The sequence below is a fragment of the Balaenoptera physalus genome (genome assembly GCF_965194825.1).
Source record: "Balaenoptera physalus genome assembly, chromosome: 11".
In the NCBI taxonomy this organism is placed as follows: Eukaryota; Metazoa; Chordata; class Mammalia; order Artiodactyla; family Balaenopteridae; genus Balaenoptera; species Balaenoptera physalus.
In genome coordinates this window covers 25,893,341-25,906,138 of record NC_138896.1, presented here as the reverse complement: position 1 = coordinate 25,906,138, position 12,798 = coordinate 25,893,341, and the positions used below count along the sequence as shown (strand labels likewise).

Sequence of the window (12,798 nt, the reverse complement as noted above, 5' to 3'; positions counted from 1 at the left end):
CACTAATGAAAAATCAAATTTCTTGAAGTGCTCTTGTCATCTGCTATATTATCTAACATGTCAGTCTATATGATTCTACAAATTATTATGTAGAAAGAGGATATGAATATTTCATATACATATGTATACAACATATACATAATGAAAAATCAAATTCTTTAGTCTTCTTGTCATCTGTTGTATTATCTGCCTTAATATTCCATATTATTCTCTATGTTATTATGTAGTATATATGTATATTGTTCTATATATATTAAACTTACTAATGAAAAATCTAATTTGTTGAAGTCTTCTACTTCTATATTATTCTATGTAATATTCCAGTATTCCATATATTATGTAGTCATGTGTGTGTGTGTATATGACATATCAAGAACCACCGAAACATTGAAACATGCTTGTAATTTTGCTGCTGTATTCATAGACATTGTCTCACTTTCTAGTTGAGGCACAATCAAATCCTATCTTCAGGACAGGGATGGGGGCAATGTACCCCTTATCATTACCAAATCAGTGGTATAGCCAAGCAGCTTTAAAAAGGATTATACTATGTTCAAGAAGGATAATGTACCTACTATATAGCACAGGGAACTCTACTCAATACTCTGCAATGGCCTATATGGGAAAAGAATCTAAAAAATAGTGGATATATGTATGTGTATAACTAATTCACTTTGATATACACCTGAAACTAACACAACATTGTAAATCAACTATATCCAATAAAAATTTTTTTAAAAAGGATAATAATGTGTTATTTTATCCACTATCACAATGATTATCACAGGCAAATATATAGCTTTCAGTTTTTTCTGAAAATGAACAGTTTTCTAGATTTCTCTATTTGTCCTGTCCTGACATCTCCCATATTGGCATTTGTGTTTCTGACTCTGTCTCGTCCTTCAGTTACATCCCTAGAGCAAGCAAAGACATCAAAGACTCATCCCTCTTGTCCTTGCATATGCAGTATCAAAAAGGCTAACTCAGGAAGCTCTTCTCTTGTTTTCTACTGTTGTTTTTTTAATCAAAATATAGTTTATCTACAATATTGTGTTCATTACTGATGTACAGCAAAGTGGCTCGGTGATATGTACTCGAGATGTGCCACTTTTTAGATGTTTCAGCCTCCTTCCATTAGGAAAAAAGAAAACCAGGCACATCTCCTTTTCGTAAAAATTCTTTAATTTCCTGAACTCACTGGGCTAAGGGATCCTGAGTTTTCACACCTTCCAAAGTACATCACTCAGTTCCCAGGGCAGAGGAAAGCACCCCTCCCTGCAGCCCCTCCTCTGGTCTCACCAGGAACAAACTCTGAATATCCAGGGAGTAGACTTGCTGAATAAATAATACCAGTCAGGTCAAAGCCACTCACCCAGAAGGGACCCACAGCAAGGCTGGATGCTGAAGACTTCTGTGATGTACTGGATGTGAAGATCCACACTATAGAAAATGGGGAGATGGTCATGAAATAACTGAGAGTCAGAAAAAAAGAGAAAAGAAGGCACGAGACAGCTGAGATGTATGTATTGGGGGGAGAAGAAGAAAGAAACGGGGCTGTGATGGAGAGCGCAGGTGAGGGGCACTGTCCACCAGAGAAGGAAGGAAACGTGAAGAAGAGAAGCTATGTGGGATATTTTCCTGCTCCAATACCAAGTGGGCACATCAGCCTCATAGAGTTTAGCTACTTTCTGGAATGAAGCAAGGGAACTTCTGGAGAAATACTGGGCAGAGGGACTTCAGGGTAAAGAGGACTGAGCATGGCTTGTGCAGTAATTGAAGCCATTTATTCAAAGCCCAAGACACCGTTATTATTAAAGGTCTTAGTGAAATCACAGTCTCTTATTAAGCACAGACTCTTCCTCTTCACATAGAGATGCCCATCCCATCCCATCCCGACCCAACTGAGAGACATGACATCTTAGTTCCAGAAAGTTCTCCTTTCCCCAGCTAGTAAGCCAAAAACTGGTCTTGAGAGTGAACTGTCCTGTAGGGTCTCCAAGATTTGTTCAAATTTTAGGGTTCTCATATGTTTATCCCTTAACTTCAGAAGAAGAAGAAAAACTAAAGACCTAACTCAAAACTAGAATTCCTCAACTGAATCACTAGACCATCAACAAACTTAAAATGAATGGCAAGGGTCCACCTCACCCTTGTGCGTGAATGTGGACCCCATTGATGGAGACTGAGATTCCGTGGAGCCCAGCAGGCAGTGGGGGCAGCACCACCTCCAGGCCCTGAGCTGCCTGCGCTCGGACCCGAGCTCTGGTGTCCCCAATGTGGACTTGGGCATCCAAATCCGTGTGGTTCATTGGCAGCGCCATTCCAATGGAAAGGGTCTCACCTCCTGTGTTGAAAAGAATCCATTAGCTCCTGTGAAGTGGATTTGTGGTCTTAACCGTTTATTCAATTCTAAGATTATCTTTCGAGATTAAACACGTGGTTAGCCCTGTGCATAATACTCTGATTAAGAGTTTTAATGCTGGGAATTCCCTGGCGGTCCAGTGGTTAGGACTTGGTGCTTTCACTGCTGGAACCAGTTGATCGTTGGTCAGGGAACTAAGATCCTGCAAACCATGTACCGTGGCCAAAACAAATAAAAATAATTTGAAAAAGCTTTTAATGCCAACCTAATTTTTATCATGAAACTTACAACTCTTTTAATAGAGCTACAGCCTATAACTTCAAGGGCATAGAAAGAAAAATTGTCAGGACAATTGTACACAAGAGGCATTAATTCATCTCCATGCAAAGGCAAATCAAGTAGTTATGATGGTCTTCATAACCAGAAAATAACACCCCATGTCCTTTTTTTAGCCTCTACTTTTCTGAAGGTAAAAGTCTAAAGCTCTGTCTTGATTATGCACCGAGCCCTGTAGCAATGTTATATATGAGCGCAGTCATTCGCAGTTACAGAGCCCTTTCACCCACATTATCCCATTTGACCCTCACACTGTCCTGATAACATATGCAGGGCAGTTAGCAGGACTGGCATTTTGCTTTTGAGGAAACTAAGGCTCAGTAGCCCAGGTCTCAGAGCTGATTAATGGAAATGTGAGGGCCTGAGCCCAGTCTTGTATCTCAATACCTTTTTAGTTTATTAGCAACTCTGCTAAAATGCCATGTATACTATGGACACTTCATTTTATGTCACATATTTATTGAGTATCAAGAGGAACAGATATGGCTATCAGATGTTAAATGAAGTTTTGCAGGGTATGTAAAGCAGATAGGCTCTAAAAGGTTATAGAAAATCTGCTTATTGAGGCTATATTTAAAACAATTAGGCTATATTTAAAACAATTATAGAAAATCTGCTTATTGAGGCTATATTTAAAACAATTAGGTGCGTCTAAGAATTTGAATTTAGCATTGGCGGACTTTTCAGCTAATGCATCCCAGCCTGCTGTGAGGAAGGAAACCACATGGGGCCAATGTAGAGAGGCCATCTTTGGCCCATTTATACAACACCCAGTATCTGGCAGAATGATGGTGCTCACTTCAATAAAGCATTTATTGAGTGCTTACTCTGTGTTAGTTCCTGGGCTAGGTACTTTTACCTATTGATACTTTATCTCCATTTTTCCCAATAACCTTGAAAGACTTATTCCTACCTAACAGTTGGAGAAACTAAAGATAAAGGAAGTTAAGTATTGTACCCAAGGAGTGATTGAGTTGGAATTCATTCAGATCGGGCGCTGACGGCAAAAACCACACTAATGGTCCCTCACATCAAACCCTTCCTCCTCCTTCCCTGCCCCTCTTCTTTTTTCTTTGATTTCATCTTGGCTCTATTGTCATCATCAGCATCAGCATCAGCATCTCCTGGATGGAGATATGTAGCCCTCCAACTTTCAAAAGAAACTTTCCCAATAGGGCACCACTCACTGTGGGTTTTATAACAAGTTCTTCTTTATTCTGCCTGTAGAAAGATCTCATTGCAAGTGTAAATCCTGAAAATAATGCATCATGTTGTATATATCAATAACATGAACTCCTTGGGCTCTTCTTGGTCAATTGTCAAGCTAATCTGAGATGCCTCTGAGGCACTGATGAAATGTATTTATTCTTTTCATTATAGGTGGGAAATTTTATTAAAAGCCAAAATCACTGAAATCTGAATAGAACACGGAGCTCCCTCCTCCCTTTTCTACTTAGTTGGGAAGAATCTATACCACTAAGGAATTTTACACACTTTGGTCGCCTCAGGCAGCAAATTCTTCTTCTGCACTATCTGAGCTGAATAATATTGAGAAGCTAAAGGACACCTCCCTTTATGTACTCTTGAGCAATGGAAAATGAAAATAGTACCAGAAAAATTGAGTCCAGGCTGTTTCTTTAGGAAATTTGATGGTCTTGTATAATAAACCCTTAGACATGTCTGCCATAAACTCTGTCAACTGGCATCCAATTAACCAGAACACAGTGCTACCTGCTACTTTTCCAAATCTATATGTTATGACATGATAATAAATTGTCAAAATTCCATCCTGTCATATCATCTGAATCATCAAAGAAAGATTAAATCATTTCATGTAGGGATGCTAAAGAATCCACTCTTTATATGTATGTCTCTCAAGGAACAAGTTAATCAGAATATACTATTTTCTAATCATATCAGATAACTGCTATAAAAGGACCTGCTGCCCCAAATGCTATTTTACAATAAACTGTAAGTGGCTGCGTGCTTGGAATCTGCAACCAGACTGCCTGAGTTCAAATCCCCACTCTGGTACTTACTACCAGGTTGTTACTACCAGGTAACATCTTAGACAAGTAACTTATTCTCTCTGTTCCTTAGTTTCCTAATCTGTAAACTGAGGCTAATAATTCTATAAATTAATGACAAAGATTAATGTCTACTATATGTCTGTGCTATTATTATTGGCACATAGTAGGTACACAATACATATTTACTGAATTTTTAACTTCGAATTCCCATGTCATTTTCAGGATAGAAATGGTCCCAATTTTACAGAGAGAAAAATAGATAATAAGGAGATTTATTCAATGATGGCTAAGAGGAGAAAATCAGTCTCCAGGTTTTCAGAAAAATAACTTCCATCCAAAATATAATACTATCTTCAATAAAGTTAATAGGCCATTGTTTGACTTTTTATACAATCAGTGCTCTAAGCTGAAAAGATCCTGCAGGATCAGGTATTTTACCTGCTATGTTGCTTCTGTTTCTGCTGAGAGACACGATTACTGGATTTAAAGAGGAGACGTAAGTAAATGCCATGGGAAGAACCACAGAATGGTCCCCTCTGATCACAGTCACATTCACTGTAGGTCCATCTTCCCCCTGAAAAATTAATTTTTAAAATCAAAACTCTGGGAACTCCCCTGGTGGTCCAGTGGTAAAGAATCCACCTTCCAATGCAGGGGACACGGGCTCGATCCCTGGTCGGGGAACTAAGATCCCACATGCCACGGCACAACTAAGCCCTCGTGCCACAACTATTGAGCTCTTGCACCTCAACGAGAGAGCCCATGTGCTGCAAACTACAGAGCCCACTTGCCCTGGAGCCCTTGCGCCACAACTAAAGAGAGAAAACCCACATGCCACAACTAGAGAGAAGCCCGGGCGCCGCAACAAAGAGACCACACGCCATAACAAAAGATCCCACATGCCTCAATGAAGATCCCGTGTGCCACGACTAAGACCCGACACAGCCAAAAAAATAAGGAAAATAAATAAATAAATATTTTTTAAAAAATAAAATAAAAACTCTGTAAATAAGACTGAGTTGAGCAAAGTCCATACAGAATTAGTTTAAAGGGTTAATTTCAAGAAAATTGTTTTTAAAGAATATATTTGCTACTTTGAAGACTCTCTCTGTGTCTCTCTCTGTCTCTGTCTCTCTCACATGCACACACATAGAGTGACAAGTGCTTAGAATAGGCAAGTGCAGCATCCAACAGATTAAAGAGTAAAGAAGAATGATTTGCAATTAACACACCAATTGGTTCTGCAAAAAAAACGCAATTTCAAATAAACATCTATATCTAGCTAAACTATCCATCAAGTGTGAGAGTACTTTGAGACATTTAAGTACTCAGAAAAATTCCCTCCCACATTTTCTTTCTTGGGATATTTCTTAAGGCTATTACCTTATAAAATAAGCAATACCAAAAAAAGAGAAAAAAAACTCCAAGAAACAGTGAAGCTACTCAGGAGAGCAGTCAAGGGAAATACTAGGATGAAACCTATAGAATAAATCTAGAAAACACCAAGTTAGATTGAAGCAGAAGAAGAGGGAGCTTCAAGAAAAAAGAGCAACTGATATAATGAAATTTTTTTAAAGATAGAGGATTTTTATAATAAGGAAGACATGTAAAAAAAAAACTCTAGGGACTTCCCTAGTGGTGCAGTGGTTAAGAATCTGCCTGCCAATGCAGGGAACATGAGTTTGAGCCCTGGTCCAGGAAGATCCCACATGCCGTGGAGCAACTAAGCCCCTACACCACAACTACTGAGCCTGCGCTCTAGAGCCCGAGAGCCACAACTACTGAGCCCGTGTGCCACAACTAATAAGGCCCATGCACCTAGAGCCCGTGCTCTGCAACAAGAGAAGCCACCACAATGAGAAGCCCACACACCACAACGAAGAGTAGCCCCCGCTCACCGCAACTAAAGAAAGCCCACGCACAGCAACGAAGACCCAACGCAGCCAAAAACAAACAAATAAATAAATAAATTTATAAAGTAAAAAAAAAAAACTCTAAGAAAAAGACAAACTATAAAAAATATATATTGCCTGATTCTGTCAGTATCATTCAAATAGTTTAATAATGTAAATATGGTTTATTGATTTAACCAACAAATGACACTGTAACTATATTCAAAGGAATTTAAAGTGGTTGTTTCAGAAAGGGGGACTGAAGAATGGGGAAGTGGGTACGAGAGAGTATGATTTTGTCTTACTATTTTCTTTTGAACTTTGCATGTATTGCTTTGTTCTATTAAAAGTTGGCTTTCCTAATTTTTCCTAATTTCCTAATTTCCTAATTCTCTCTAGTAAAAGAAATTCAAACAGTACCAATTTTACCCATTAAAATGGTAAATATATGCTAAAGTGCTGATACTCAATGTTGGCCAAGGCACCAGAAATCAGACACCCACACAGTGATGGTGAGAGTATTAATTTAAAAAGAGTTTCAGACAACTGGATATCCATGTCAAAAGCTTTATATCTCTGTGCTGTTATTGTTGGCACATAGTAAGTACACAGTAAATATAGGAAATAGGAAATTTTGGAAATTATCTAAATGTCCAATAATGGGAAATATACAAATTACAACACAAACATATTAGAATTGCATGCAGTTTATATATAAAAGCTAACATTTCATAATATTTGAATAACTGGATGAGATAAAAATATGGGACCAGAGATCAAAGATTACTCCGAACCCTCTCTTCTTCCAGAGATCTTTATTGTTCAGCAGACAGCCTTCTTTGGGGGTCATGGATGTGCTAGGAATCTTGATGGCACTGAAGTGAACTCTGAATAGGAAGTTCAATTTCAGCTGTGAGCATGACTCTCACCCACAGCACCAGGGAAGGGTCTGGACCAAAAACTCTTATGCCATCTATGGGAGAGCACCAGCTGAAGAGGGATGGGAAAGCTAAGGGACTTGTTTCTAAGAAACAAGGGAAGCAGTAGGGACTAACTAGGAAGCTATTTCATAGGAACCAGACATTCTAGAGGATTCCAAGTTCCACCAGTCCCATCCATGCCAGAAAACAAAATTGCTAATGAAAACTAAGTTATTTGTTTACTTGAGAAAGAAGCGAGATTCTAAGATCTATGTCTTGCAAACCAACACTCAGAATGTGCACTAGGTAAATATATTTACTCTGTGGCACTAATACTCATTAAGAGTATGGACTGGGACTGCCTGGTTGTCTTCTTTTAAAAGAAATTAACTGATGCTAATTACAAGCCCCACTGGCGGGGTCAGCTTCCCAATTCATAACAGAAGTGCTTCCATGTAAGCAACATAAGCATGCTCTCATGATGAAAACGTCATGTCAGTTAACTTAGTTCTAAGAAACGATTCACTCAGAACCTTACACTACACGTTAATAATGGTCACTCACTCAGAGAGGAGATGCCAAAAGATTCCACTTACCTTGGGTGGAACTTTGCATTGAATTCTTCGTGAATTGCTTGTGGTGACATTAATGGCACAAAACTGGGATCCAAATAAAACCAGGCTAACGTCTTCCAAACTAGAGCCTCGGATAGTGGCCCAGAGCCCTCCTGTACAAAAGCAGCATTTTCAGATAGGACACACAGCCGTACAGATAGACAACAATCAATTATCCACAAGAGAAATAAATGAAATCAAAATATGAAACTCCTTAGTCAAAACACAAGGCATGTTCAAACTGCAGAAAAAAACTGAAGTTAAAAATATAAACTACTAAATAAGATGGGAGATACTGAAGGGCAGAGAGAAGGAGATACTGAAGACTAAAACATAGAGCTAAAACACAGCCATGGAACAGAGAAGTAAAGTATCAACAGATGGTCTGTGGAAACTGCTTCTGCTCTAGATTTTTGAACATTGTCCCTGCCAATGCTATAAAACACACTCTTTTCCCAAGAAACCAGTGTAAGAGAGCAAGTATAAGACAGCAGATAGAGCAGGGGGCCCAGAGTCAGGGCTATAGACTGCTCTATCACTTAGAGCAGATCATCTGCATTATTGTCCCTGAGTTCACTGGTCCTCATCTCCCTCATCTTTTTTTTTTTTTTTTTTGGCCACGCCACTCGGCTTGCAGGATCTTAGTTCCCCAACCAGGGATTGAACCCGGCCCTCAGCAGTGAAAGCTCAGAGTCCTAACCACCGGACCACCAGAGAATTCCCACTCCCTCATCTTTAAATGACAGCCTTAACCCTTCCAGCTTTGTGATTCGATACCCCACAGACTATGTTCTGGTCGCCATGATGATACAGAAGTGACTGTCATTGTCACCAAGTGCCACCAGGATTTCTGTACTGACCACTGAGGAGGAGCAACCACAGAAACCCCCATCTCCTCACCACAAACGTCAGTAGGAGGAGGAATGGCACCAATCGCACTGATATCACGGCACACAATACCATTTGGAGGAGCAGCCCTTGATCCAGCTGATGCACAGGAAGCCCACTTATTGTTGATGAGCAACGATTCTGGTCTGCCATCTTTCCAGAAAGGGATATAAGAGAGGCAGTGAAGCCACCAAATAGAGACACATAGCCCATGCCAGTGGGGAGAGGCCACAGAAGCAAGGTTGTCATTACCAAATGTGTCAGGGTGAGAAAGGAAACTTATACAACCTGATAAAACTCTTGCAGGAGCATGTGACTAAATGGAATATTACCCTGAAGTTAAATATACAAACATGCCCTTAAGATTCAGGACAAGACTACAATAAACTTCTAAGTTAAAGAATAACATTGAAGAAGAGCCAACATACAATAGCAACATAAAAGATATCTGGAAACAATCTTGACAAGAACAATTCAAGAGTATGAAGAAATGTGAAGAAAGCTTTGAAATGCTGCTGACAAACCTAACAGATGGGTTAAAACTTAAATAAGAAAACTAAAGTAAATGTACGGAAAGAGTGAACATTGTAAGGTGGCATATCTTTTCTTTTTTTAATTTAATTTTATTTATTTTTTATACAGCAGGTTCTTATTAGTTATCTATTTTATACATATTAGTGTATACATGTCAATCCCAATCGCCCAATTCATCACACCACCACCACCACCACCACCACCCCACCTGCCACTTTCCCTCTTGGTGTCCATACGTTTGTTCTCTACATCTGTGTCTCTATTTCTGCCCTGCAAACTGGTTCATCTGTACCATTTTTTTAGGTTCCACATATATGCATTAATATATGATATTTGTTTTTCTCTTTCTGACTTACTTCAGTCTGTATGACACTCTCTAGATCCATCCACGTCTCTATAAATGACCCAATTTCGTTCCTTTTTATGACTGAGTAATATTCCATTGTATATATGTACCACATCTTCTTTATCCATTCATCTGTCAATGGGCATTTAGGTTGCTTCCATGACCTGGCTATTGTAAATAGCGTTGCAATTAATACTGGGGTGCATGTGTCTTTCTGAATTATTGCTTTCTCTGGGTATATGCCCAGTAGAGGGGTTGCTGGGTCATACGGTAGTTCTATTTTTAGTTTTTTAAGGGACCTCCATGCTGTTCTCCATAGTGGCTTATCAATTTACATTCCCACCAACAGTGCAAGAGGGTTCCCTTTTCTCCACACCCTCTCCAGCATTTCTTGTCTGTAGATTTTCTGACAATGCCCTTTCTAACTGGTGTGAGGTGATACCTCATTGTAGTTTTGATTTGCATTTCTCTAATAATTAGTGATGTTGAGCAGCTTGTCATGTGCTTCCTGGCCATCTGTATGTCTTCTTTGCAGAAATGTCTATTTAGGTCTTCTGCTCATTTTTTGATTGGGTTGTTTGTTTTTTTTTAATATTGAGCTGCATAAGCTGTTTATATATTTTGGAGATTAATCCTTTGTTCATTGATTTGTTTGCAAATATTTTCTCCATTCTGAGGGTTGTCTTTTTGTCTTGTTTGTAGTTTCCTTTGCTTTGCAAAAGCCTTTAAGTTTCATTAGGTCCCATTTGTTTATTTTTGTTTTTATTTCCATTACTCTAGGAAGTGGATCAAAAAAAGATCTTGCTGTGATTTATGTCAAAGAGTGTTCTTCCTATGTTTTCCTCTAAGAGTTTTATAGTGTCCGGTGTTACATTTAGGTCTCTAATCCATTTTGTTTATTTTTGTGTATGGTGTTAGGGAGTGTTTCATTCTTTTACATGTAGCTGTCCAGTTTTCCCAGCACCACTTATTGAAGAGGCTGTCTTTTCTCCATTGTATATCCTTGCCTCCTTTGTCATAGATTAGTTGACCATAGGTGCGTGGGTTTACCTCTGGGCTTTCTATCCTGTTCCATTGATCTATATTTGTTTTTGTGCCAGTACCATACTGTCTTGGTTATTGTACCTTTGTAGTATAGTCTGAAGTCAGGGAGTCTGATTCCTCCAGCTCCGTTTTTTTCCCTCAAGACTGCTTTGGCTATTTGGGGTCTTTTGTGTCTCCATACAAATTTTAAGATTTTTTTGTTCTAGTTCTGTAAAAAATACCACTGGTAATTTGATAAGGATTGCACTGAATCTGTAGATTGCTTTGGGTAGTATTGTCATTTTCACAATATTGATTCTTCCAATCCAAGAACATGGTATATCTCTCCATCTGTTTGTGTTACCTTTGATTTCTTTCATCAGTGTCTTATAGTTTTCTGCATACAGGTCTTTTGTCTCCCTAGGTAGGTTTATTCCTAGGTATTTTATTCTTTTTGTTGCAATGGTAAATGGGATTGCTTCCTTAATTTCTCTTTCTGATCTTTTGTTGTTAGTGTATAGGAATGCAAGAGATTTCTGTGCATTAATTTTGTATCCTGCAACTTTACCAAATTCATTGATTAGCTCTAGTAGTTTTCTGGTGGCATTTTTAGGATTCTCTATGTATAGTATCATGTCATCTGCAAACAGTGACAGTATTACTTCTTTTCCAATTTGTATTCCTTTTATTTCTTTTTCTTCTCTGATTGCCGTGGCTAGGACTTCCCAAACTATGTTGAATAATAGTCGTAAGAGTGGACATCCTTGTCTTGTTCCTGATCTTAGAGGAAATGCTTTCAGTTTTTCACCATTGAGAATGATGTTTGCTGTGGGTTTGTCATATATGTCCTTTATTACGTTGAGGTAGGTCCCTCTATGCCCACTTTCTGGAGAGTTTTTATCATAAATGGGTGTTGAATTTTGTCAAAAGCTTTTTCTGCATCTATTGAGATGATCATATGGTTTTTATTCTTCAGTTTGTTAATATGGTGTATCACATTGATTGATTTGCGTATACTGAAGAATCCTTGCATCCCTGGGATAAATCTCACTTGATCATGGTGTATGATCCTTTTAATGTGTTGTTGGATTCTGTTTGCTAGTATTTTGTTGAGGATTTTTGCATCTATACTCATCAGTGATATTGGTCTGTAATTTTCTTTTTTTGTAGAATCTTTGTCTAGTTTTGGTATCAGGGTGATGAGTTAGAATGAGTTTGGGAGTGTTCCTTCCTCTGCAATTTTTTGGAAGAGTTTGAGAAGGATGGGTGTTAGCTCTTCTCTAAATGTTTGATAGAATTCACCTGTGAAGCCATCTGGTCCTGGACTTTTGTTTGTTGGAAAGTTTTTAGTCACAGTTTCAATTTCATTACTTGTGATTGGTCTGTTCATATTTTCTATTCCTTCCTGGTTCAGTCTTGGAAGGTTATATCTTTCTAAGAATTTGTCCATTTCTTCCAGGTTGTCTATTTTATTGGCATAGAGTTGCTCGTAGTAGTCTCTTACGATGCTTTGTATTTTTGTGGTGTCCATTGTAACTTCTTTTTCATTTCTAATTTTATTGATTTGAGTCCTCTCCCTCTTTTTCTTGATGAGTCTGGCTAAAGGTTTGTCAATTTTGTTTATCTTCTCAAAGAACCAGCTTTTAGTTTTATTGATCTTTGCTATTGTTTTCTTTGTTTCTATTTCACTTATTTCTGCTCTGATCTTTATGATTTCTTTCCTTCTACTAACTTTGGGTTTTGTTTGTTCTTCTTTTTCTAGTTCCTTCAGGTGTGAGGTTAGACTGAGATTTTTCTTGTTTCTTGAGGTAGGTTTGTATTGCTATAAACTTCCCTCTTAGAACTGCTTTTGC

At 38.4% G+C, this 12,798-nt stretch overlaps 1 protein-coding gene across 18 annotated transcripts in view; it reads right to left on the bottom strand.

Annotated features, from left to right (window-relative positions):
* Positions 1 to 12,798, bottom strand: part of PKHD1 (PKHD1 ciliary IPT domain containing fibrocystin/polyductin) — a 439,380-nt gene that overhangs the window by 370,796 nt on the left and 55,786 nt on the right. For 17 of the 18 annotated variants that reach the window (XM_082411613.1, XM_082411609.1, XM_082411612.1 and 14 more), the window contains 4 exons: positions 8,137 to 8,267; positions 5,167 to 5,302; positions 2,149 to 2,344; positions 1,373 to 1,440 (listed from right to left, as the gene is read on the bottom strand). In XM_082411613.1, coding sequence (XP_082267739.1) covers positions 1,373 to 1,440; positions 2,149 to 2,344; positions 5,167 to 5,302; positions 8,137 to 8,267 — 531 coding nt within the window. The remainder of the gene's footprint in view (positions 1 to 1,372; positions 1,441 to 2,148; positions 2,345 to 5,166; positions 5,303 to 8,136; positions 8,268 to 12,798) is intronic. The other variant, XM_082411610.1, reaches the window with a different exon arrangement.